Source organism: Macaca nemestrina, chromosome 17, assembly GCF_043159975.1.
Source record: "Macaca nemestrina isolate mMacNem1 chromosome 17, mMacNem.hap1, whole genome shotgun sequence".
NCBI lineage: Eukaryota > Metazoa > Chordata > Mammalia > Primates > Cercopithecidae > Macaca > Macaca nemestrina.
This window is the reverse complement of record NC_092141.1, coordinates 11,980,741-12,004,821: the sequence shown is the minus strand read 5'-3', so window position 1 is coordinate 12,004,821 and position 24,081 is coordinate 11,980,741. Positions and strand designations below refer to the sequence as shown.

Genomic DNA, 24,081 nt, shown 5'->3' with positions numbered 1-24,081 from the left:
TAAAATTGCGAGATATTTCTCCAATAGATATGAACTAAAGTAAATACTAAAAAGAAGTTCTTCAAGTGAAATAAAAATGATCCTAGGTGAAAGAACAGAAATTTACAGGAATAAAGAGCAATGGAAAAGGTAACGTATGAGTAATTCTAGAGGAATGTTGAATTACTAAAACACAGATATCAGTGGGTTTTCAAAATACAGAGGATTAAAATAAATGACAGCACAAAAGTCAATGGGAGGTAAATTGTCCCAAGATCCTTGCATTGTATGGCAATTAATAAATATGCTAATTTATAAAAGACAAAAAGATAAAATGATGCCTTTGATAACCATTAGATGAATAGCAAAAGGATATATACTATGCTAAAAGAGGGAGAACAATTATAAAAACATAATTAGTTTGATAGAATACAAGAAGTTAGAAGAAAGGAAATAGAATAGGTAGAATATATTAAAAACAAAGAGTGTAAGTAGATTTAATCATAAATATATTATTATATAAAACAACATAGACGAACTAAACATTGTAATTAAAAGGCTATGTTGTCAGGCTGGAGTTTAAAGAGCCCAACAGTATGCTGCTTATGGGAGATACACCTTAAATATAAGAATATGGAAAAGCTGAGTGCAAGAAAGTGAAAATGTCATAAAAATATTGACTAAAGAATATGGAATAGTCATATGTCATACAAAATTGACTTTAAAGCAAACATCGTTTTTAGAGATAAAGAAGTGTACTTAATAAATAAGAAAAAGATCAGTCTGCTAGGAAGATATACTAATTCTAAATTTGTATGCACCTAATAAATAGCATAGTTTCAAAATGTATAAAGTGAATATGACAAATAAAAGGAAAAATAAACATACCCACAATCACAGTGAAATATCTTAACATCTCTCTCAGGGACTCAAAGAACAAGCAGACAAAAAAATCTAGAAATTATAGGATTTTTTTAAACAACATGATTTACAAGGTTGCTTTAACTGGAATATTGATAAAACCGTGCCCAATATCTGCAGAATGCATTTTTAAAAACCTGCACATCGATTATATCTTGGGACATAGAGTAGTCTCAACAAATTTCAAAGGAATAAAACCATATAGAGTGTTTTCTGACAACAGTAGGCATCAATAAGAGAAAGATAACTAGAAAATCTCTACATGTTTGAAAAAAAGCAATACACTTCTAAATATTCCATGAGTCAAAGAAGAAATCATAGTGGAGATTAAATATTATCAACTGAATGATAATAAAATACAGCATATAAAAGCTTGCATGATGTAGCTAATGGTATGATTAGAGATAAATTTATATAGCCTTAAAATGAGTATTTTAGATGAGACAAAAGATGACAATTAATGATATAAGTAGCCATGCCAAGAAGTTAGAATAAACTAACACCAAACCCAGGGTAAGTAGGAATAAAAATTATAAAGCAAAGAGTGAGTATTAATAATATACAAAATGGATATCAAATTAAGACAGTAAGAAAGTCAAATGCATAATGCAGGTATACCCTTCAGGTTTTTTGACTAGCACAATTGCTAACTCCCTAGCAAGGATGATGAAGAGAAAAAAAGAGAAAAGACACACATAATACCCAACATAAGGAAGAGGACATAATGTCAGATACAGCAGATATTTTGAAGATAATCTGAAAATATTGCAAATAATTTTATGCCAGTAAATTAGCAACTATTGATAACATGGATATCTTAACATGACTGACGCATGAAGAAACAGAAAATCTGAATAGTCTTATATGTATTAAAGAATTTGAATTTATAATTTAAAACCTCTACCAAACAAACCTCCAGGTGGTTTCACCAGTAAATTCTTCCAACATTTAAGGAAGGTGCAACACAATGTTTTACTAAATCTTTCAGAGAACAGAAAAAGAGAGAACATTTCTCAAAGTATTTTATGAGGACTTTATAACCTTAGAATATTAGAGAAAGATTACAAGACAATCTTATGAATATAGATGCAAAAATTATATTAAAAATTATCAAATGACATCTAGGAAAATATTAAAACAAAGACATGAAACAACCAAGATGAGTTGATTCCAGGAATGGTTGATTTAATGTTTGAAAATAATCAATGTAATTTACCATATTACCAGACTAAAAGAGAAAAAATTTATATAATTAAACAGATGCAGAAAAATCATTTGTTAAGTTTCAACACATATTCATAATTAAAACTCTTAGTAAACTATAGACAGAAAAATATTTCCTTAAAAGGTACCCAGGTAAAAGGTACCCAGAAAAACCAGTAGAGAACATCATATTTAATGGCAAACTATTAAAAGTGTTTCCCTGTAAAATTAGGAATGTGACAAAATGCTACTCTCACTGCTTCTCAACATTGTACTTGAGTTGTAGCCAGCACAATAAGACAAGAAAAAGAAATTGAACAATTTAAGGATTGAAAAGAAAGAAACATAACTGTTACTCTTTAAGGCAAAAAGTAACAATTATTATTATTATTTTTTCTTTTTTTTATTATTATACTGTAAGTTCTAGGGTACATGTGCATAACGTGCAGGTTTTTAATATGTATACTTGTGCCATGTTGGCGTGCTGCACCCATCAACTCGTCAGCACCCATCAACTTGCCATTTACATCAGGTATAACTCCCAGTGCAATCCCTCCCCCTTCTCCCCTCCCCATAATATGCCCTGGTGTGTGATGTTCCCCTTCCCAAGTCCAAGTGATCTCATTGTTCAGTTCCCACATATGAGTGAGAACATGCGGTGTTTGGTTTTCTGTTCTTGCGATAGTTTGCTGAGAATGATGGTTTCCAGCTGCATCCGTGTCCCTACAAAGGACACGAACTCATCCTTTTTAATGGCTGCATAGTATTCCATGGTGTATATATGCCACATTTTCTTAATCCAGTCTGTCATTGATGGACATTTGGGTTGATTCCAAGTCTTTGCTATTGTGAATAGTGCCGCAATCAACATATGTGTGCACATGTCTTTATAGCAGCATGATTTATAATCCTTTGGGTATATCCCCAGTAATGGGATGGCTGGATCATATGGTACTTCTAGTTCTAGATCCTTGAGGAATCGCCATACTCTTTTCCATAATGGTTGAACTAGTTTACAATCCCACCAACAGTGTAAAAGTGTTCCTATTTCTCCACATCCTCACCAGCACCTGTTGTTTCCTGACTTTTTTTTTTTTTTTTTTTTTTTTTGAGACGGAGTCTTGCTCTGTCGCCCAGGCTGGAGTGCAGTGGCTGGATCTTGGCTCACTGCAAGCTCTGCCTCCCGGGTTTACGCCATTCTCCTGCCTCAGCCTCCCGTGTAGCTGGGACTACAGGCGCCCGCTACCTCGCCCGGCTAGTTTTTTTTTTTTTTTTGTATTTTTTAGTAGAGACGGGGTTTCACTGTGTTAGCCAGGATGGTCTTGATCTCCTGACCTCGTGATCCGCCTGTCTCGGCCTCCCAAAGTGCTGGGATTACAGGCCTGAGCCACCGCGCCCGGCCGTTTCCTGACTTTTTAATGATTGCCATTCTAACTGGTGTGAGATGGTATCTCATTGTGGTTTTGATTTGCATTTCTCTGATGGCCAGTGATGACGAGCATTTTTTCATGTGTCTGTTGGCTGTATGCATGTCTTCTTTTGAGAAATGTCTGTTCATATCCTTTGCCCACTTTTTGATGGGGTTGTTTCTTTTTTTCTTGTAAATTTGTTTGAGTTAAAAGTAACAATTATTAATAGAGGTACACATATAATACTGAACAAAGATGCAAAGTGATATTGACTATATATTCTATTTATATAAAGTTCAAAAATAGGCCAAAATAATTTATGATGTTAGACATTTAGACAATATTTAGGGCTGGCAAGAGGAGGAAAGCAGGAAAGCATGAATGAACAGTGCAAAGGAGAACATCAGGGATGTACTGAGAATGTTTTCTTTCTTGATCTGAGTTGTGATTACATAGGTGGCATCCCTTTGTGATAATTAACCAAGGTGTATGCTTGTGGCTTTTGTGCTTTTCTACTTGTATGTTACACTTTGATAAAGTTTATTAAAAGTGAAAAGAAATTCCATTAGGTGTCCTTGGCTCCACCCAGATGTTTATCTCAGCTTCTATCTCCTCAGCTCTGCTAGGTACCCGCAATATACGAGATGCAGAGGACAAGAGAAAGCACCAACCAGGAGTCTGACCTCTAGAATTTTGTGTTTTACAGTGAGGCAAGCCATCAGTTGAAGTTTATAAATCTTGTTATAGCCAAATAGTCAGGGTGGTTGACAATTAAGGCTGAGTAAATGTGAGCATGTCATATGCCAACTCTGCACCATCTTAGATAGTTATGTGTTGCACTGAGATGGGAATGGTTAGTGATTTCTGCTACTCAGAGCATGTGTTGGTTCATTTTCATGCTGCTGATAAAGACATACCTGAGACTGGGAGGAAAAGGGGTTTAATTGGACTTACAGTTCTACATGACTGGGGAGGCCTCAGAATCATGGCGGGAAGCAAAAGGCACTTCTTACATGGCGGTGGCAAGAGAAAATGAGAAAGATGCAAAAGCGGAAACCCTTGATAAAACCATCAGATCTTGTGAGACTTATTCACTACCACAAGAACAGTATGGGAAAAACTGCCCCCATGATTCCAATTATCTCCCACCAGCCCCTCCTGCAACATGTGGGAATTATGGGAGTACAATTCAAGATGAGATTTGGGTGGGGACACAGAGTCAAACCATATGAGAACACTATCAAATTCTGTTCTGATCTGAACAGAACAAGGGGCGTACAGAGAAGGTCTGAATTACTGAGCCTGGTATCAAGTTGGATAAAGGAAAACAACACCGTACTCTGGGCAGTGCCTGTCTCCTAGTAGACATTAAACCATCCTCTATACTCTTCAATCAGGCCTTTGGTCAGACTCAGAGAGGAAGGGAGTGTTAAATCAAGTTTAGTTTAAAGCTGCCTCCTGATGTATTTTAAGTTTGGCCTAAAAGTTGCTCTGTATATCGTGACCTGTAATCGAAATGGAGATGTAAATTGACTGTAACCTACTCTTGTGCCGATCACCAAGTTTCGCCCAATCCCAGGTGGCCAGCTGTTAAAACTGGTGTTCAAATAAGGCAAACACCAAGCTGTAGACATTAAACCACCCCATCTCAGTGCAACACATAACTATCTAAGATGCTGCAGAGTTGGTGTGTGACGTGCTTAATCAGGCCTTTGGTTAGACACTCAGGGAGGAAGGGAGTGTTAAATCAAGTTTAGCTGAAAGCTGCCTCCTGATGTACTTTAAGTTTGGCCTAAAAGTTGCTCTGTACGTTGTCAACTATAAATTAAAAGGAGGTGTAAATTGACTGTAACCTACTCTTGTGCCAATCACTGAGTTTCGCCCAGTCGCAGGTGGCCAGCTGTTAAAACTCTGTTTAAATAAGGCAAACACCAAGCTGTAACCAATCCAGCCATTTCTGTGCCTCACTTCAGTTTTCTTTACATCACTTTTGCTTTTCTGTCCAGAAATCTTCTTCCACTATGTGGCTATGCTGGAGTCTCTCTGAGCCTACTCTGGCCCGGTAGGCTGCCCGATTCGGATTTGTGAATTGTTCTTTGATCAGTTAGACTCTGCCAAATCTAATTTGGCTAAGGCTTTTCTTTTCACAGCCGGTAGGAGGAGACTGTGGTCAAGCTATGAGCCTGAAACTCTCATTAGAGTAGGAGAGTGAGGGGACCATGTAGCCGAAGGGAGGCAGCACTTCAGGGGTATCGCATTCTCCATACTTGGAGCAGCTGACAGCTGGCAGGCTGCAAAGAGGCCTGGCTGGGATGCAGACCTCAGGGGGTTTCCACTCAGGCTAACTGAATCAGGCAGAGAAACAGGCCAGGGGAACAATCTCCACTCCCATCTCTCTGCTCTCTGGTTCCTCCTTTTTTTTTTTTTGAGACAGAGTCTCGCTCTGTCGCCCAGGCTGGAGTGCAGTGGCCGGATCTCAGCTCACTGCAAGCTCTGCCTCCCGGGTTCACGCCATTCTCCTGCCTCAGCCTCCGGAGTAGCTGGGACTACAGGCGCCCGCCACCTCGCTCGGCTAGTTTTTTTTTGTATTTTTTAGTAGAGACGGGGTTTCACTATGTTAGCCAGGATGGTCTCGATCTCCTGACCTCGTGATCCGCCCGTCTCGGCCTCCCAAAGTGCTGGGATTACAGGCTTGAGCCACCGCGCCCGGCCGGTTCCTCGTTGATATTGCATCAGTGACCACTACCACAAGGTGCACTCTTGCCTCCGGAAGCCTTTTGTCACCCTGAATTACCTCCACAGCAGGGCTGAACATTCTAGCTGTTCTATCAATGCTGCTGCTTACCATTATGCAATCACGCAGTCACGCTCAAGAGACTGATTTGTCTGTGGCTCGGTTTTGTCATCTCTGAATTGAAAATAATCAGTATTTTATCTTCTAGGGTTGTTGTGAGGATTAAGTGCATTCATAGATGTAAAAGGCTTAGCACTGCTCAGTAAATGTTAGCTATTATTACAGACTAAAGTCTAACTCTTAAGTCTTAAGTAGGGCCCACTCTAGTCTCAAGTCACCTTTCCAACCTCATCTCTCCTCTCCATAAAACTCAACGTTCCCACTGGGCTAGACTCTACGATATTCCACGAGACCTTTTTTTTTTTTTTTTTTAACCTCCCTGACCATTTGTGCTGTCATTGACCAGCCAGTAACTTCTCTGAGCCTCTGTTAAATTGGGATAACAATCTCTGTCCCAAAGGGTTGTCGTGAGTATTAAATTTCAGGGGGTACAGGTGACAAGACCGCTGTTCCAGGCAGAAGCTAAGGTTCTGGGTTGCTTCTGGTAAATGGAGCATAACTGATGCTTTCCCCTTCAGTTCTGTCACTTATGAGCAGTGTAGATTTGATCAAACGACGTTAACTTCTTTTTTTTTTGAAAAATCCACCTAGTAACACCCCCACTTCATAGAGCTGCAGTAATATTTGAGAGAGAGATTGTGTGGTGAAAAAGTCTTTCTCAATGAATGCTCAAAAAATGGGAGCCAGTTGTGGGTAAGTAGAAACTTTGCTGCTATCCAGTCTTGAGGGCTGCAGAGATGCAGGCTTTATACGCTCAGAGCTGAGTCTCTCTTGCTGCCTTAACTATCACATGCTTATTTTCCTCATTGGAAATTCAGATGAGGACAGAAAGGTGTGGTGGAAAGCCGTCCAGGCCAGGAACCTAAAGGCCTAGATTCCAGTTCCTTTACTGGCTTCCCTGGGCTCCTGGGCAAATATATATGATCTATGTGGGTCTCTGTTTGTTTTTAATTTTTAAAATGAATTAATGTTTGGGAGCTATATCTAATTCAGGAGTGGTATCCTGAACTAGCCTAGATGTGTTCTCAGAGACTTATTCTGAGGGGCTCATTGATTCCACCTTCAGGTGAAGCCTTCCTGGTCCATAGCTCTCGAGTCTCTGAACCGGGGTTTAGTAGGTTTCCGCTCCTTACATTCAGGAGCTCTGGCTGGAACAACCTGGCCCTATATCGTCAGGGTCCGGAGTTTTGCTGGTTTGGCTCAAAGTCCTACCTGCACAATTGCTCTGGGAAATTAATTCCAATTACATGTGCTTTCATTGGAAGGTGGTGTCACTCCCTGATTAATTCACTTTGACACTCCTTTATGGGTGTGGCCTCTGCTTGGTGTAAAAGGCATCCTTCCCTCAATAATCACCCAGTGTTATCTTGGGGGAAGGTCTCTCTGTAAATGAGTTTCTGTAGATTCTTATCCAGAATGGGAGAGTTGTGGACTTGGCTACATGAGGATGCTATATCTGACCAGATGGAAGAAAGGGTCTGGGTTTGCTAGATGGCGCTCTGGAGACTTGGACGGTGATGAGTTAAGCAATTGGAAGCAATGGGCAGAGATATGCCATCACTATTCAGATAAGCAGCTGGAAAGATCTGAAACAGCTTTGGCCTAGAAATGAACCTGGGAATTTTAGGACTGAGGCCCTCGCAGGGGCTGGCAGATGGCATCTTAGGAGTATGACAATGTGGCTTTTTGAGGAAGCAGAGCTATCTTGCACGGTTTGGGGAACATTCTTTTTCATCCCGAGATCAATAGATGTACCAATGAGAGATCCAAAATAGTTCTCTTTCTTTCAGGCCATTTTTCTTCCCAGGCATACTGGACTCATTATATAACACTATCTCTAAGATGTTGAGCCTTCTGCAGCCCCTAAGGAACCAACTCAGAGATGCATGCTGCTTAATGAGAAATAATTTAATTGGCAAAGGAAACTCTATTTTATTGAGGGCCTTCCTTGTGGAGCCCATGGCACTGTGTGTGTCTCCTTATGTTCATGATTACGTATGAACAGTGGCTTTGCCTGTGCCTAAGAGTTGGGCATTAGCTACTTATTATTATTAAGAATAGGAGCTTATTAAGAATAAGCCCCTAGGGTGTCTCGGAGTCGATGAACTCACCTGGAAAATGTTGGCAAAATCTCTGAGGTTGAAGATGTAGTGGAATTTGACTGCTGTGGGTAAGAATGTGGTAGCAACTTTCTGGTGGAAGGCGAGGGCCAGACTGATCAGTGGGGGGATGGATTTCTGCAGGGATGCCGGGAAGTTTCCAAGCTTCAGATGTTGAGTGAGGATGATGCTGTAGATGGAGGACAGGGCATCTGCCCCCGGGAAGGAGAGGACAAACAGGCTGAAGTGACGCTGCACAGAAAACAAAGGCATGAGCTCAACATCCTTTACCACAGAGTAGAAATCACCTCTTCTGAATTTGGAGATAATAACGGAACATTCTTCTATAGCCTTTAAATCTGTATTTTGGTCCCATCGCTTACACTATGCCCACATTTAGGTTGAACTTAAAATGACTAGGGGAATAACAGGCAAAGCACCTTCAGTCAAAGATGGCAGCCTGGGACAGTAGGAAGAGAACTAAACTTGGACTCAGAGAAGCTGAGTCCAAATCTGAATTTGATACTGAGAATCCATATGACCCTGGGAAAGTCATTCATCTCTCTGAAGTTCCCTCATCTGAAGAAAGAGGGATCAAATCAGATGAAATCTGTGATCCCTTCCAATCTTGAGACTCTAAGTCTAGGAGTTTCTCTTTTCCCCTAGAGATGAAATTTGGCATTCTATCTGATTTACCGTTCGGAGAGGCTGCGTGGGGAAAAAAGCCAATTATTACTTATAATCAAGGGGCATCTGCTCTAGTAAGGTATGATTAGAACCCGGGTCCCGTGGCTCCTCCTGTACCTGAAGCCGGGGGTTGATGGTGAAGCTGCCTGCCGTGGGGTTCATACAGGAAACATACTGTACATTTGTGATCTCCTTTAGGGACAGCTTGCTCCGATCATACCTGGAACAGTCAGAAGCTCTAGGTAAAATGTGTCTGAGGACCGAGGCAGGTGAGTGCTTTGTCAAGGTGAGGTAGGATGTGCCCTACTGTTCATGTGCTTGGGTGATAAAAAGTCTAGATCCACTGGCAGGGATTGAGAAGAGATATGAGCCTAGGACAGATTCCCAAGGGACCTCAGTATCTAAAGAAATAGCATAGAAAGACGAGCCCACAGGATGGACAAAAAGGCAGGAGAAAAATCAGGGGGTATATGCCATACCAAAAGGCAAAGGAAGCCAGTATTCCCAAAAGAAGAGAGTGGTCAACCACATCAAGGGCTGCAGAGAGAACAAGAAAGGTAGTGACTCCAGCAGGGGTGTCTAAGGGAGAGAATCCTTCATGGGTTTTTAGTTTCTGTTTCTGGTTGAGCCAGTAATGTCCCTTCCTCATCCCTCTTTTCCACTTATCACTGGAGACAGAAACTAAAAACCATGGCTTCAGGCTGCTGAAAGCCAAAAACAAAACCAAACAGAACAACAACAACAACGACAAAATAAGGTGGCTGGACAAGCTTGCAAAGGATTTCTTGGATTTTACAATAATGATGCAGATAGTAGGTTAGCAAGAACAGTGGAGGGAACAGAAATCAAACAACAGTAGATTGAGGAGTGAGTGGGAGATAAGGGAGTGGGGACAGAACAGTAATTAGAAAGTAATTTTTTAACTCAGTTGAAGAAATGTATGCAAGTTTGTTTGTTTATTTATTTATTTATTTGAGACAGAGTCTCACTCTGTCGCCCAGGCTAGAGTGCAATGGCATGATCTCGGCTCACTGCAACCTCTGTCTCCAGGTTCAAGCGATTCTCCTGCCTCGGCCTCAGAAGTAGCTGAGATTACAGGTATGTGTCACCACACCTGGATAATTTTTATATTTTTAGTAGAGATGGGGTTTTACCATGTTGACCGGGCTGATCTCGGACTCCTGGGCTCAAGTGATCCACCCACCTCGGCCTCCCAAAGTGGTGGGATTACAGGCATGAGCTACCGCACCCAGCCCGTTTATGCAAATTTAAATGATGTGAAGCATCTAATGAGGAGATGGGGACCAACTGATGAAGTGAGCACTTCAGGAGTGGGAGACAGTAGAATGAAGAGGCTGGTGGATGGTTCGGCCTTAGGTAAGATGTAACAGGAGTGTGGAGGAGGGATGCATGGGGACACGGGTGAGTTGTATGGATGTGGAAGCAAGAAATGGAGGTGGCATCTGTGTTCTCTGAGAAGGCAAGGCCATCAGCGGAGGGTGGTGGGAAGATCAAAGACAGGGAAGATGGAATGAAATAGACATTTCTGAGAGTAGACATACTAAAACCATATGGTAGAATTTCCAGGAAGCTTCTACTTTCCATTTAAGGTTTGTGACCATAAATCTAAAGTAAAACTAGTTAGCTTGACTCTTAATTATTGCCCATGAAATTAAGCTGCTCAAATGTCAGTGTGGAGATTGTGAACGGCTGCATATGTCAGGCATCCAGTAAAGATTTTGGGAAGGAAGGGAAGACAACTCAAGTTGCCGTCTTAACTACCGTTTTTCTCTCTGAATTCTCTCTTCTCACTCTTTCTCAGCAGTAGATTCAGTGTGTGGTAGAAAGGTGAGTCAAAGTTGTCTCAAATCAGTGACTTTTTTTTTTTTTTTTCTAGTAAGTTCAGACCTTTTGCCATTAAAAATTATGCTGTTGCAAGAGATACTATCCAGGCCTCTGAGCTGCTCTGAAGGCACTGAGGCTGGAAGGTCTGCAGACACCGTACATGGTACTGGGTGTTAGGTGTTGTGTTTCGTTTGTTTGTTTGTGAGATGGAGTCTTGCACTGTCACCCAGGCTGGAGTGCAGTGATCCAAACTTGGCTCATTGCAACCTCTGCCTCCTGGGTTCACGCCATTCTTCTGCCTCAGCCTCCCAAGTAGCTGGGACTACAGGCGCGCACCAACATGCCTGGCTAATTTTTGTATTTTTTTTTAGTAGAGATGGGGTTTCACCATATAGGCCAAGCTGGTCTCGAACTCCTGACCTTGTGATCCACCTGCCTCGGCCTCCCAAAGTGATGGGATTATAAGCATGAGCCATTGTGCCCAGCCTTTTTTTTTTTTTTTTTTTTTTGAGAAGAGTCTCGCTTTGTCACCCAAGCTGGAGTGCAGTGGCACGATCTTGGCTCATTGTAACCTCCGCCTCCCAGGTTCATGCAAGTTTCCTGCCTCAGCCTCCTGAGCAGCTGGGACCACAGGCTCCTGCCACCACGCCCGGCTAATTTTTGTATTTTTAGTAGAGACAGGGCTTCACTATATTGGCCAGGCTGATCTCGAACTCCTGACCTTGTGATCTGCCTGCCTTGGCCTCCCAAAGTGCTGGGATTACAGGCATGAGCCACCGCACCTGGCCTGTGTTAGGAGTTATCACTGAAGCACATGCCCAGTGCTGTGGGGCCATGGTGCAGGGGAAGTGGTTAATTCTGCTTCCGGCACTTGAAGAAGGCAACTTCAGACATGAGTCTTGAAGCAAAAAGTAGGCTTTTTTTCCTTAGATGAGAGCTCAGTGTCTTCTCTGGTTAAACTTTTCATGTGAATATTAGTGCCCCTGTTTGAAGGAACCACTCTGGGAAATAGAGAACTGCATGAGAAATGTGGTTTACCACAAAGATTCCCATCTGGCACCAGAGCTATGCTGAGGTTTGCCATTCAGGCAGAATAGAGACTGGCCTTCAGCCCTGCCTTAGGCTCTGCCCCCTTGGGCCAGTCCCTTTACATGGGCACTCTTACCAGTGGCCATAGTCCAGATGCTGCCGGATGATGGTGTGGGGCTGCACCGTCCCGTAGGCATCCACCTCAGGCATGTTCATGTCATCAATGAAATAGATGAGCTTCTTGTTGCCTGGAGGGCCGTAGTTTCTACCAGCCTTCTTTTCCAGAGGCTTCTCCAGGACAGCTGGGGAGACAGCAAGTCAGTGAGGGAAGGTGGCTCAAATCTCAGATGCCAGTAATGAGACAGCAAAGATGTCAAGGACAAGCAATTGTGCTGCCTGCATGTGTGCAAAAAACAGCAACGCAAAAGACAACAACAATAACAACCACTGCTGCTCCCAACGGGCATTCTACAGGACCGGAAAGTGAAAACTGAAATTACTAGGCAGTAATGGGGACTGAATACCTCACCACGTGGGCTGTGCTACGTTTTTACCCATCTTAATTATCTCATTTAATCCTTATAACATAACTGTGAGATTAGTATTATCCCGTTTTACAGATGAGGAAACTGAGGCTCAAAAGAACTCAGCGACTTTACTAAGGCTGGATACAAATCACAGTGGTTAAACCTCAGACTATGCTTCTTCTGTCATACTTGTGGTCCCCAGTTTTCTTGGTTTATATACTAAAAATGGAAAATATCTTTACAGTCCCAAGGCCAGGTACTCTACTCCAAAGAAGCTTATGAATAGTTGAATTCCTAGGTACAGTTGCCCTCTCTACTGAAGGCAGCAAAAATGCATAAAGGCTGCAGTTCCCCTTTCAGGGCTGGGTAGATGCCCTTTCCTCTCCGAGGCTATAAGAAAGGCGTCAATGTATGTTTTGCCAACTGTGTTCCCAGAGAGTTCATCTCATGGGATTTTCCTTGGCAGGATGTAGTAAAAACAGCCTCAGAGAATTTTCCAGATGCTTCCAGTGTCAACGGTGCCCTCCCCTGCTCTCAGGTTTCCTGGCTCTCTGTCTGAGCACCTTGGTGCCTTGACTCTCCTCTGGAGTGGTTTCTTCAATTATCAAGCCAAAGAAAGGAATCTAACAGCAGTTTTCCAGCATGACAGGACTTGCTTAGAACAAACTTAAGTAATAGGGTGGAGATATATGTACTTTTTCCAGTAAAGCAATGAAATATTTATGAATTGCAAGAACCAACACTTCCTGTTACAGCTGGAAGCGCTAAGAATCATCTGATTTCTTCTCTTGAAAAACAAGTTTGTAAACAAGGAGAAAGTGTCAATAGACATATGAAGGTGACAGAGAGAAAGACAAGTTCCTTCAAGAGGCTCGAATATTCTAATTTTCTGGTCCTGAGTTAAATTAAATGTTTCAAATATGAATTAAATTTAAATTTAATTAGCATCCAATTAACATACACTATCAACCAATTAATCACACAACACCTTCTTCCCCCCTAAAGACATAACAACTATATGTGAGATCTGTCAACATGAAATATAATTAATGGGTTGACAAGGACATGCTTTTGAGAACAGTTCTTCTAATAGGAAATTCTCTCCTTAGAAAGAAAGACTTGTTTCTCCTCCTCCCAAGGCAATGATATTCAAATCAACCCCTGGAATTAAGCAGACCCTGTAATTTGGGTTGATTAAGCTCTTTATGCTTTTAAAGGATCGTTGAGGAGAAAACCATGTCAGTTAGCAAGAACCATGTCAGTTAGCAAGAACCATGTCAGTTAGCAAGAAGTGGCCGTGGAGCGCACGGGATTATCTCGTGGCGGATGGTACTAAGTTCTCCCGAGAAAGAAAGGATCCGCCAGGAAAGACAGGCACATTGCTGACCCCTTCTTGGCCATGCTCTGCTCCATGTCACACCTAGGATGGAATTACAGCAATCTACTCTGTTTCCAGGCAGAACTGGAGGAGCAGAAGAGGGTCTGAGTTTCAGGAAAAGTGTTGATGTTGAAGGAGCTGAATGAACAAGACATGTAAAGAAATGTGACCCTCTTGCCACACTTCTGGGTTCTGACCGTTCTCAGCAAGCCTGGAAACTCAAGCCCACACCTGGAGCCCGGGCCCAGGGTCATTTGTGCGTTCTGACTGATTTCTCCTCGAGACCCGCATGGAATAGCTTGGGGTTCAGTCTTTGGCCACACAGACCGTGTCAGCTGCTGCACCAGGGTGAATGGTTTTATTCGTGCTGTTCTCTGGATACTATTGCACTGCCATCTTATACTTGAAGGGCGATTTAATTTTCTTCTTCTTCTTCTTTTTTTTTTGAGCTGGAGTTTCGCTTTTGTTGCCCAGGCTGGAGTGCAGTGGCATGACCTTGGCTTATTGCAATCTCTGCCTCCCGGGTTCAAGCGATTCTCCTGCCTCAGCCTCCCGAGTAGCTGGGATTACAGGCATGGAACACCACCTGGCTAATTTTGTGTTTTTAGTAGACGGGGTTTCTCCATGTTAGTCAGGCTGGTCTCGAACTCCTGACCTCAGGTGATCCACCCACCTCAGCCTCCCAAAGTGCTGGGATTACAGGCGTGAGTCACTGTGCCCGACCTGTAATTTAATTTTCAAAGGGGCTTCCCATTTGTTATCTCTTTTCGCCATCTCCACTGCTGCCCTCCTTGTCCATCTGCTCTCACCTGGTAATTACGAATCTTCCCAAATGGTCTCCCAGCTTTTGCCCTAGACTCCCTACACTATATTCTCAAAACAGCAGACAAGAATACCCTTGTAAAATGCAAATTGGATCGTGCCCATCCCCTGTTTTATGCCCTCCAGTGGCATCCTGTCTCACTTGGAGCAAAAGCCAGTTTGTTGACTTTCACTAAACTTGTATCTGTTTTTCTCTCCTGTTGTCCTCCTCACACTCTGCCCCAGCCGCCCTGTTTCTTTTTTCCTTCCTTCCTTCCTTCCTTCCTTCCTTCCTTCCTTCCTTCCTTCCTTCCTTCCTTCCTTCCTTCCTTCCTTCCTTCCTTCCTTCTCTCTCTCTCTCTTTCTTTCTTTCCTTTCTCTTTCTTTCTCTATCTCTTTCTCTTTCTTTCTTTCTTTTTGAGACGGAGTCTCACTCTGTTGCCCAGGCTGGAGTGCAGTTTTGGCTCACTGCAACCTCCGTCTCCTGGGTTCAAGTAAGTCTCCTGCCTCAGCCTCCCGAGTAGTTGTTTCTGATTCATGAGTCACTCACTGCCCCAAGGCTTTGCTCTGGTTGTACCCCTTGCCTCGAATCCTCTTCTTCCACATGCCAGCACAGTTTGCTCCCTCACACCCATCAGGAGTTTATTTACCCAGGTGCTATTTTTCCAGTAAGGTCTTCCCTGGTATGCACCCTAAAATTCAAAGCCCCACCTGCTATTCTCTGCCCCAGCTTCATGTCTCTTTACATCACTTGTTACCACCTAATATCCTATATCTTTACTTATTATCTTGTGTATTGCCCCATCCATCCCCTTGAACACTAGAATCTAAACCCCATGAGGACAGGGATTTTACTGTTTGTCTCACTGTCATAACCTCTGGACCTAGGGTATTATCTAGCACATAGTATAGTGCTCGAAAATCACTTATTAAATAAATGAATGAATGAATGTATCTTATTATTATTACAAACCCCATGATATAGGTAAAGAAAGTCTTACTATTCCCCATTTGAAATTAAGGACAAAGAGGCTAAGGCAGATTAAATACCTTGCTGGAATTAGAATCCAGGTTTTTAGATAGTAATTCCAAAGCTTCTCCATGTTACCCAGCAAGAGAGCCCTTGTAAGCCTTTGCTCCCACCCTCCTGGACAATTCTAGTCCCAGTGATTCCTCCAGGCCCTGAACTTTAGAGCAGTTCCTTCATTCACCACGAAGCATTACCAGTGAGTGAGTGCTTGACATGGATTATAGCACTGATCCTCACAGAGCCCTATCATGTATTATCATTGCCTCCTAAAAGTCTTTGAATACATGGTAAGACTGAGGCTTAGAGAAATTTAGTGATTTTATCCAAAGTCAAACAGCTACTAAGTGTCAAAGCCAGGATTTTAACCCAGGTCCACCTGGCAATGAAACCTCACATAACCACTACTGCAATATTTACTTCTTCTTTTGTTGTTGTTGTTGTTTTTTTTTTTTGAGATGGAGTTTCACTCTTGTTGCCTAGTTGGAATGCAATAGCGCGATCTTGGCTCAGTGCAACCTCTGCCTCCCAGGTTCAAGCAATTCTCCTGCCTCAGCCCTCCTGAGTAGCTGGGATTACAGGCATGCGCCACCATGCCTGGCTAATTTTGTATTTTTAATAGAGACAGGATTTCTCCATGTTGGTTAGGCTGGTCTTGAACTCCCAACCTCAGGTGATCTGCCTGCCTCGGCCTCCCAAAGTGTTGGGATTACAGGAATGAGCCACTGCACCTGGCCTTCCTTACTTCTTAAACATTATAAAGACATGGCTTCTGCCCTTGAAAATTATCAGTTTAGTCAACTCATTGCCCGCACCATATTTTTGACAGAGATCATTAGTAATTAATCATGTCTTATTTTGCATGGATATGATTTGCATACCTGTTTGAACCCTTTTCCTTTCATATTATTTAATTTTTCATGTATTAAGACTTTTCAGTTATCTTGTAAGGGCTTTGCATTTATTCTTTCAAAAAATAACATACTTTGCATGATTATAAACATAATACATATTCATTTTAGAAAGACTAAAAAGCATAGAAAATTATAATAATGAAGTGAAAGTCACCCATAGTTCTATCAACTAGCTGTAAGTACTCTCTTTCAATATTTTGGTGTATTTTACTCTAGTCTGGTTTTTTTTTTTTTTTTTGCTTAGATTTTTTTTCTACACAATCAAAATTATACTGAATATACTGCCTGTATTTTTTAATTTAATGTATTGTAAACCTCTTTATATGGTAATAAACATACTCCTAAAACATGATTTTAATTGCTGCGTTGTGTTCCATAATTTGGATGTACCAAAATTTATGGAATTATTTTTCTATTGCCTAAAATATGTGTTGCTTTCAATTTCATTATACTATATTTGAACTTTCCATGATTCCAAGTAGAATGTCTTGCTCACTAGATGACACATCTTTGATGATTTCACTTTGATTTCTGTCATGAAGTAAAACGTATTAGGTGGAAGAGAGCTGTCTGTTTGTAATAATTGTAAGCACAATGCTCCTTTGAGATTGGACATTTGATTAGATCTTTTAAGGTCCTGTCCAACCTTGAGGTTTATAATAAACAGGTTATAAACAGGTTACAGAGATGCTTTTCTTTTTTTTTTTTTCTGAGACGGAGTCTTGCTCTGTCGCCCAGGCTGGAGTGCAGTGGCACGATCTTGGCTCACTGCAAGCTCCACCTCCCGGGCCCACGCCATTCTCCTGCCTCAGCCTCCCGAGTAGCTGGGACCACAGGCGCCCGCCACCGCGCCCGGCTAATTTTTTGTATTTTTAGTAGAGACAGGGTTTCACCATGTTAGCCAGGATGGTCTCGATCTCCTGACCTTGTGATCCGCCCACCTCAGCCTCCCAAAGTGCTGGGATTACAGGCGTGAGCCACCGCACCCGGCCCAGAGATCTATTTTATACAAAATTTCAGACATCTGAGCTCCTATATAATTAGTGTAATTAAGCACTCAAATGTTTGTTGAGCTAATAATGCAAATCACAGCTGGATGGCAAGAGAATTCAGAACTGTGATAAGCTTCATCTTTGGCCTTCTCCCTGTACGCTAAAACTATAAGAACATTGAAGCCTTAACTAAGCTCTTTGTTCCTACTTTTCTAAACTATCCTGCTTCTAAACTATCCTGTCTTGTGGGTCTCTATGAATTCTTTTGTTTTAAAATTATTTATATTTTCAAAAAGAACAAGAAGAGACTTAAAGTCTTTAAAGAGACATTAAACAGACCAATTAAAATAAAGACTAAATAGGGATTGCTAAACAATACAGAATGAGAAGAAACTTAACTACACTAGTAATGTAGGATGACATAGTTACTGTAAACACATAAAAATTTATCTCACATTTTCCTTTATGAACTGCTTGCCTGAAAGCTCAGAACTAAATCTGTGTTTAATTACAATAACCATGTCATCTCAGGTTACTGGTACAGAGTCATCTCCTCTTTCCTCTAAAAATTTTGCAGGCACCAAATTCCAGGAGGCATATATCACAGATACTTATAAAACAGGTATCAGGCTACAGAATGGTCTTCAACTGAGGTTGAACTAAATAACTTAAAGTTACTTTTTATTATAGTAACCCTCAACAAAACCCAAGGGTGGACGATTATATTGTAATTTAATGAAGGGAATGAAAGCAGTACAGCTAGGTTTGTGGAGTTCAGAGAAACTGCTGGAATGGAGAATGAACACATGTCTGTCTCTCTCGGCTTGAGGTGTCAGTGTTACGAACCTGTGGTTTGTGCATGTGTTACCCAGTAATAAACATTTTTCAATGATTGATGGAAGGGCCTATTCTGTTGACTATCATAGAAAAAGATATCCATATGCTCTAGATATCAGATGAGCGGAAGCAGAGTTGGCATTCTATTATGAAAAATTAAGATGTATGACTTAAAAGTCTTATCAAAGTAGAAGGTCTTCATAGCTTCATGAAATAAGACTGCTTTGCTGTTAACTCATAGGGTGACTTTGAGGTAAGTCCTTAACACCTCTAAGCTTCATTTGATTAACTTGTAAAACTGGGGACTATCATCAGATCCGTGTTGGACACCATTCCAACCTCCTTCTCTTTAGCCAGTCTTCAGCTGGGGTGTCATGTGGCACAGTTTTGAACATTAAGACATAGGCATAAATGTATAAAGTTCCTGGAGAGCTACCATGTCAGGACATGGGCACTATCTCCCCCTACCACTTTTTTTTTTTTTTTTTTTTGGATGCGGATGTGATGGCTGATGCAGCAGCCATTCTGCCACCTTGAAGGAGGAGCCAAGAGAAGAGCGAATATCTTAGCATTGGTATCACTGTTACTAACAGTGATAACCTGATTAACAATTGCCTGCCTGCAGAATTCCTGTCATGTGAAAAACAGAATCTCTATTTATGCCACTAATGTCAGATTTTCCACTACTTGCAGTCAAAAGCCATATCGAAATAGTCTCATAGGCTGGAGAGGATTAAATGAAGTAGGTGAGGAAAGCCCTTTGCACAAAGGTTGACCCACTGTAAACATTAAAGGGTGTGCCACCCACACTGTGAGCCCGCAGTACAGCCCCCACTGGTATCAAGGAGTTCTGAATCCGTGTTTAGAGAAGTACAATGGAGACTCCAGAACTGGATGCAGTGAAAGAGAGGAGAGATGCAGGTATTATCAACCAGCTGCCTCCTCTAAAAAAGAACATCAGATTTTGAGAAAAATAGCATCTGATGGGCTGGCAGGATGATTGAGCTGCAAAAAGTCCCCCTGGAGACCTCTAGGAATTGACTTGCTGGGTGGAGTTACTGTCTATTTGAAAGCTGGAATATTTCTCCCCAAAACATTATTTCTGTTTTAGCGTAGCTTGTGTTCAACTTATTTTTCAAGAAGAAAAGGTTTGCTTTTGTTGCTTTTTGTTTTTTGGCAGTTGGGGCTTAGAAATTTTTGTTCGATATAGATTCTTAAATTTGAGAAGTAGGTTGTTAATATTATTATAATAACAGCTTCCATTTACAAAGCACTTATCGTATGCTGGGAATCATTTTGAGTGTTTCACATACGTTATCTTACTATTCAAGAATGAAAAGAATGAACCGTTGATTCACTCAACAACATGGATACATCTCAAAATCATGCTGAGTGAAAGAAGCCAGGAAAAAAAGAGAGTGCACATTTCGTGACTCCATTATACAAATTTCTAGAAAATGCAAACTAATTTATAGTGATAGAAAGCAGATCAGTGGTTGAAACAGGGCAGGTGGGCGGGGGTTGGGAGGAAGGGATTACAAAGGAATGTAAGGAAACGTTTGGAGGTGATGGTTATGTTCATTATTTCAATTATGATGATTTCATGATGTATAAATATTTTGAAATGTATTAAATTGTACACCTTAAATATGTACAGTTTATTATGTCAATTATAACTCAATATAGCTTTTTTTTAGAAAAGAAAAAAATGTAAAAAGATTATGCTGCCTTTCAGTAGGAAAAAGGATAAATGAGCTGTGATTTATTCACACAATGGAATTCTATGCAGCAGTGAAAATAAATGAAATAGATCTGCATGAATTAAGACAATGATTACAAAAGTAATCATATGGGTTGCCTGTGTGACCGCCCTAATCTCATGTTGAATTGTAGCTCCCATAATCCCTACGTGTCCTACCTGCTGGGAGGTAATTGAATCATGGGGGCAGGTTTTCCTGTGCTGTTCTCATGATAGTGAATACGTCTCATGAGATTTGATGGCTTTCTAAAGGGCAGTTCCCCTGCACACGCGCTCTTGCCTGCCACCATGTGGGATGTGCCTTTGCTCCTCCTTTGCCTTCCACCATGATTGTGAGGCTTCCCCAGTCATATGGAACTGTGAGTCCATTAAATCTCTTTCCTTTATAAATTACCCAGTCTCAGGTATGTCTTTATAGCAGTGTGAGAATGGACTAATACAGGTAAGTCGCCAAAGACAGGTATAGTATGGCATATTTAAAGTTTAAATATGCAACATTATGTATTTTATGGCTACATATTTGTTTCAAAAGTGTAAACTTGGAATGAGACACGTTGAGTTTAGTACTCTAGTTAATAAGAGGCAGGAAGGAGAAAGGAGCGACAGGGGTGATGTATTAACTGTACTTGTTTTTATTCTATTTTATTTTATTTTGTGGCAGGGATCTCACACTGTCGCCCAGGCTGGAGTGCAGTGGTGCGATCTCGGCTCACTGCAGCCTCAACCTCCCAGGTTTAAGCAATTCTCCTGCCTCTGCTTCCTGAGCAGCTGGGACTACAGGCACGCACCACCATGCCCGGCTAATTTTTTTGTATATTTTTGGTAGAGACAGGGTTTCACCATGTTAGCCAGGCTGGTCTCGAACTCCTGACCTCAGGTGATCCGCCCCCTTCAGCCTCCCAAAGTGCTGGGATTACAGGCAGAAGCCTCTAGCCCCGCCTATTAGCTGCACTCATAATGCTAAGTTCCATTTAGCATAATGCTAACACTTTAGCATCTGTTAAATCTGGATAGTGCTACACTGGCATCTGTTATATTATTTTCTGTACTTTTGTACATGTTTGAAATATTTTATAGTTAAACATAAAAGGTTTAAATAATTCTCTATCCCACCGTCAGCACCCAGTCAGTTTCCCTTGCCAGCAACAAGTGCCGTCTATGTTTCTTTTGTGTCCTTCTGGACATTGTCTAAGTTTTTATATAGGCATAAATTATGTGTGTGTGTATATATTATACATATTTTTGAAAATCATATAAGTGAGTAAATTTTTATATATTTCTTTTTAAACAAGATACAGTTTGGAGCATGCTATATATACTGTTCTATATCTTCCTTTTCTCAGTCAACAACATTTTGGAAATAGTTCCAATTCAGTACTTATAGAATTTTCTCATTCTTTCGAACATTGCTTAATATTCTATCATACAGACAATTAGGCTGTTGCTCCCCTTTTACCATTACAGACACATTATAAACATAAATTTGCACATCTGTTTGCGTGTGCTAACTGTCCTTTCAAGCAGACTATGCCACTTCACATCCAACTTTTTCTTAAATACACAGGGTCTCAAGTGCAAATAACGATTAAGACACTGGGCTGCAAAATGAGTAACGGGTTCACAAAGGAGCTGCAACAGTTTCCCTCTTCATTGAATGATACTAGAGCAGGTGTCTTTTGAGTGTACACATCTCTCTTACATTCAGCTGATTCTCCAAATCCCTGTTTGATACCTGGTTTCTAGCTGTAACTTTTTAAATCATTGGTAACACCCTTTCTCCTGCCATGTTGTTGCTCTTAAAATGTTTTAGGCTGAGAAGCCCAGATAATCAAGATTGTTTGCACTGTGCATAAGGCAAGAGGAAGGAAGTTCCCATAAGGGAATAAAAGGGAATACAGCATTTTTCAGAGTTAAGGGTCTGAGCTTTATTGCATGAATGTTGTTACATATATGCTGCTACTCTGGGCTTCGGCTGACTCCCCAGTTCCTGGTTGCCTCTGGACAGGAGAGGTTAGAGAACAGTAGCTTTCTCCATCCCTTAGGGTGCGAGGAGGGATGGCTTCAAGGTCTAACGTTACCAACAGGCCATTAGGGAATTAACAAGAAACAGAAAGTGTTGGGTTTTGGTGAATGCTCAGCTACAGTGAGAGCTAGTTTTCATCCTGGTTCTATGTAACAGCATTTTGAGATTTATTTGTAGTCACAGCTACTGGGGAGGCTGAGGCAGGAGAATCGCTTGAACCTAGGAGGCAGAGGATACAATGAACCAAGATTACACCACTGCACTCCAGCCTGGGCGACAGAGCGAGACTGTCTCAAGAAAGAAAAAAGGAATTCTCTGTGTTCTAACAGGAGGGAAGGAGAAAGCCCTCTAGGTGAGAGATCCAGAGTGAGAATGACAGGTCAGGGCAGTGTGAGAAACTCATCTTCTCTTCCTTGATTCCAAATGTTTACCCTCTATTTAAAGGATATTTAAAAAATATTATAAAACCTCTTTAATAGAATTAAATCAATTTTTCTGTTTAATTTTATTAAATCATTAATTGTAATAATTTTAGAATAAATTATTAAATATATTCTATTTAATAAAATTAAATAGAAAATCATTTACATAGAAAAATCAATTAAATAGAAAATCATTCCTCTGGAATACCTGAATAGTACTACTAATGATAATAGTAATAATGTTGAATATTTATTACAGTTTTCAAAGTATTTTCTTAGCAGGGAAGCAGTATAGCCTAGTGGTTAAGAGCACAGGCTCTGAAGTCAGACTCTCTGGAACCCTGGCGCCCCCACTTACTGTGTGTCACAGGGTAGCTTGTTTAACTTCTCTGTGCCTTAGTTTTCTCATGTATAAAATGAAGGTAATACAAATTCTTATTCACAGAGCTGTACAAGATTAAAGAAGTAAAAAATAAAAAACGTGTAAAAGTCTAAGTCAGATTCACATTCCAGATAAGTCTTTGATAAATGTCAGTTGTTGTTGCTATTATTATTATTATTATTAGTAGTAGTAGTAGTAGTAGTAGTAGTAATGTAGTTGTCACAGTAGTAAGAATTGAGGTAAAGGGGCAGAGCTGGTAATCCGATCAGTTGTTGGACTCGAGGCTTGCAAATAAGGGTAGATATTTGAACAAGAAAGAGGAATTCTATGAGGCAGACGGCGAAGTGCTAAGATTTAAATTAGCCAGACAGGTGAAGTCTGCTTAAGGTCACGGCCAGGTGCTGATGCGATGTCTTCGGCCTTGATGGAAGGTTACGATGTGATGGTGCTGAGGCCTCATGGAGTAAAGACTAAGCCAGTGGTTTACTGGAGCTGATTATTGAAACCAAGGGAATTGTGCAAGCCGGTTGTTAAACATGACCATTATTAAAAAATAAATTAGGCCGATCGCAGTGGCTCAAGCCTGTAATCCCAAGACTTTGGGAGGCCAAGGCAGGCGGATCACCTGAGCTCAGGAGTTTGAGACCAGCCTGGCCAACATGGTTAAACCCCGTCTCTCCTAAAAATCCAAAAATTAGCCCTGTGTCTTGACAGGCACCTGAAACCCCAGCTACTTGGGAGGCTGAGACAAGAGAATTGCTTGAACCCGGGAGGCAGAGGTTGCAGTGAGCCAGGATCACGCCACAGAACTCCAGCCTGGGTGAGAAAGAGTGAAACTCCATCTCAAAAATAAACAAATAAATAAATAAATATAGACAAATGTATAATTAAGTAAATTATATTGAAAATCATGGTAATAAATATTCAAAACTCATCACATCTTAATTATTTTATGACATTTACTATCATGTGTATACTGGAGGTTATTTTCAT

At 41.1% G+C, this 24,081-nt stretch overlaps 1 protein-coding gene across 4 annotated transcripts in view; it reads right to left on the bottom strand.

Annotated features, from left to right (window-relative positions):
* The window catches only part of LOC105473558 (dynein axonemal heavy chain 9), a 377,165-nt gene that overhangs the window by 174,816 nt on the left and 178,268 nt on the right, over window positions 1-24,081 (bottom strand). For all 4 annotated transcript variants that reach the window (XM_071082354.1, XM_011727370.3, XM_011727373.3 and 1 more), the window contains 3 exons: window positions 12,163-12,328; window positions 9,270-9,372; window positions 8,478-8,717 (listed from right to left, as the gene is read on the bottom strand). In XM_071082354.1, the coding sequence (XP_070938455.1) occupies window positions 8,478-8,717; window positions 9,270-9,372; window positions 12,163-12,328 (509 nt within the window). The remainder of the gene's footprint in view (window positions 1-8,477; window positions 8,718-9,269; window positions 9,373-12,162; window positions 12,329-24,081) is intronic.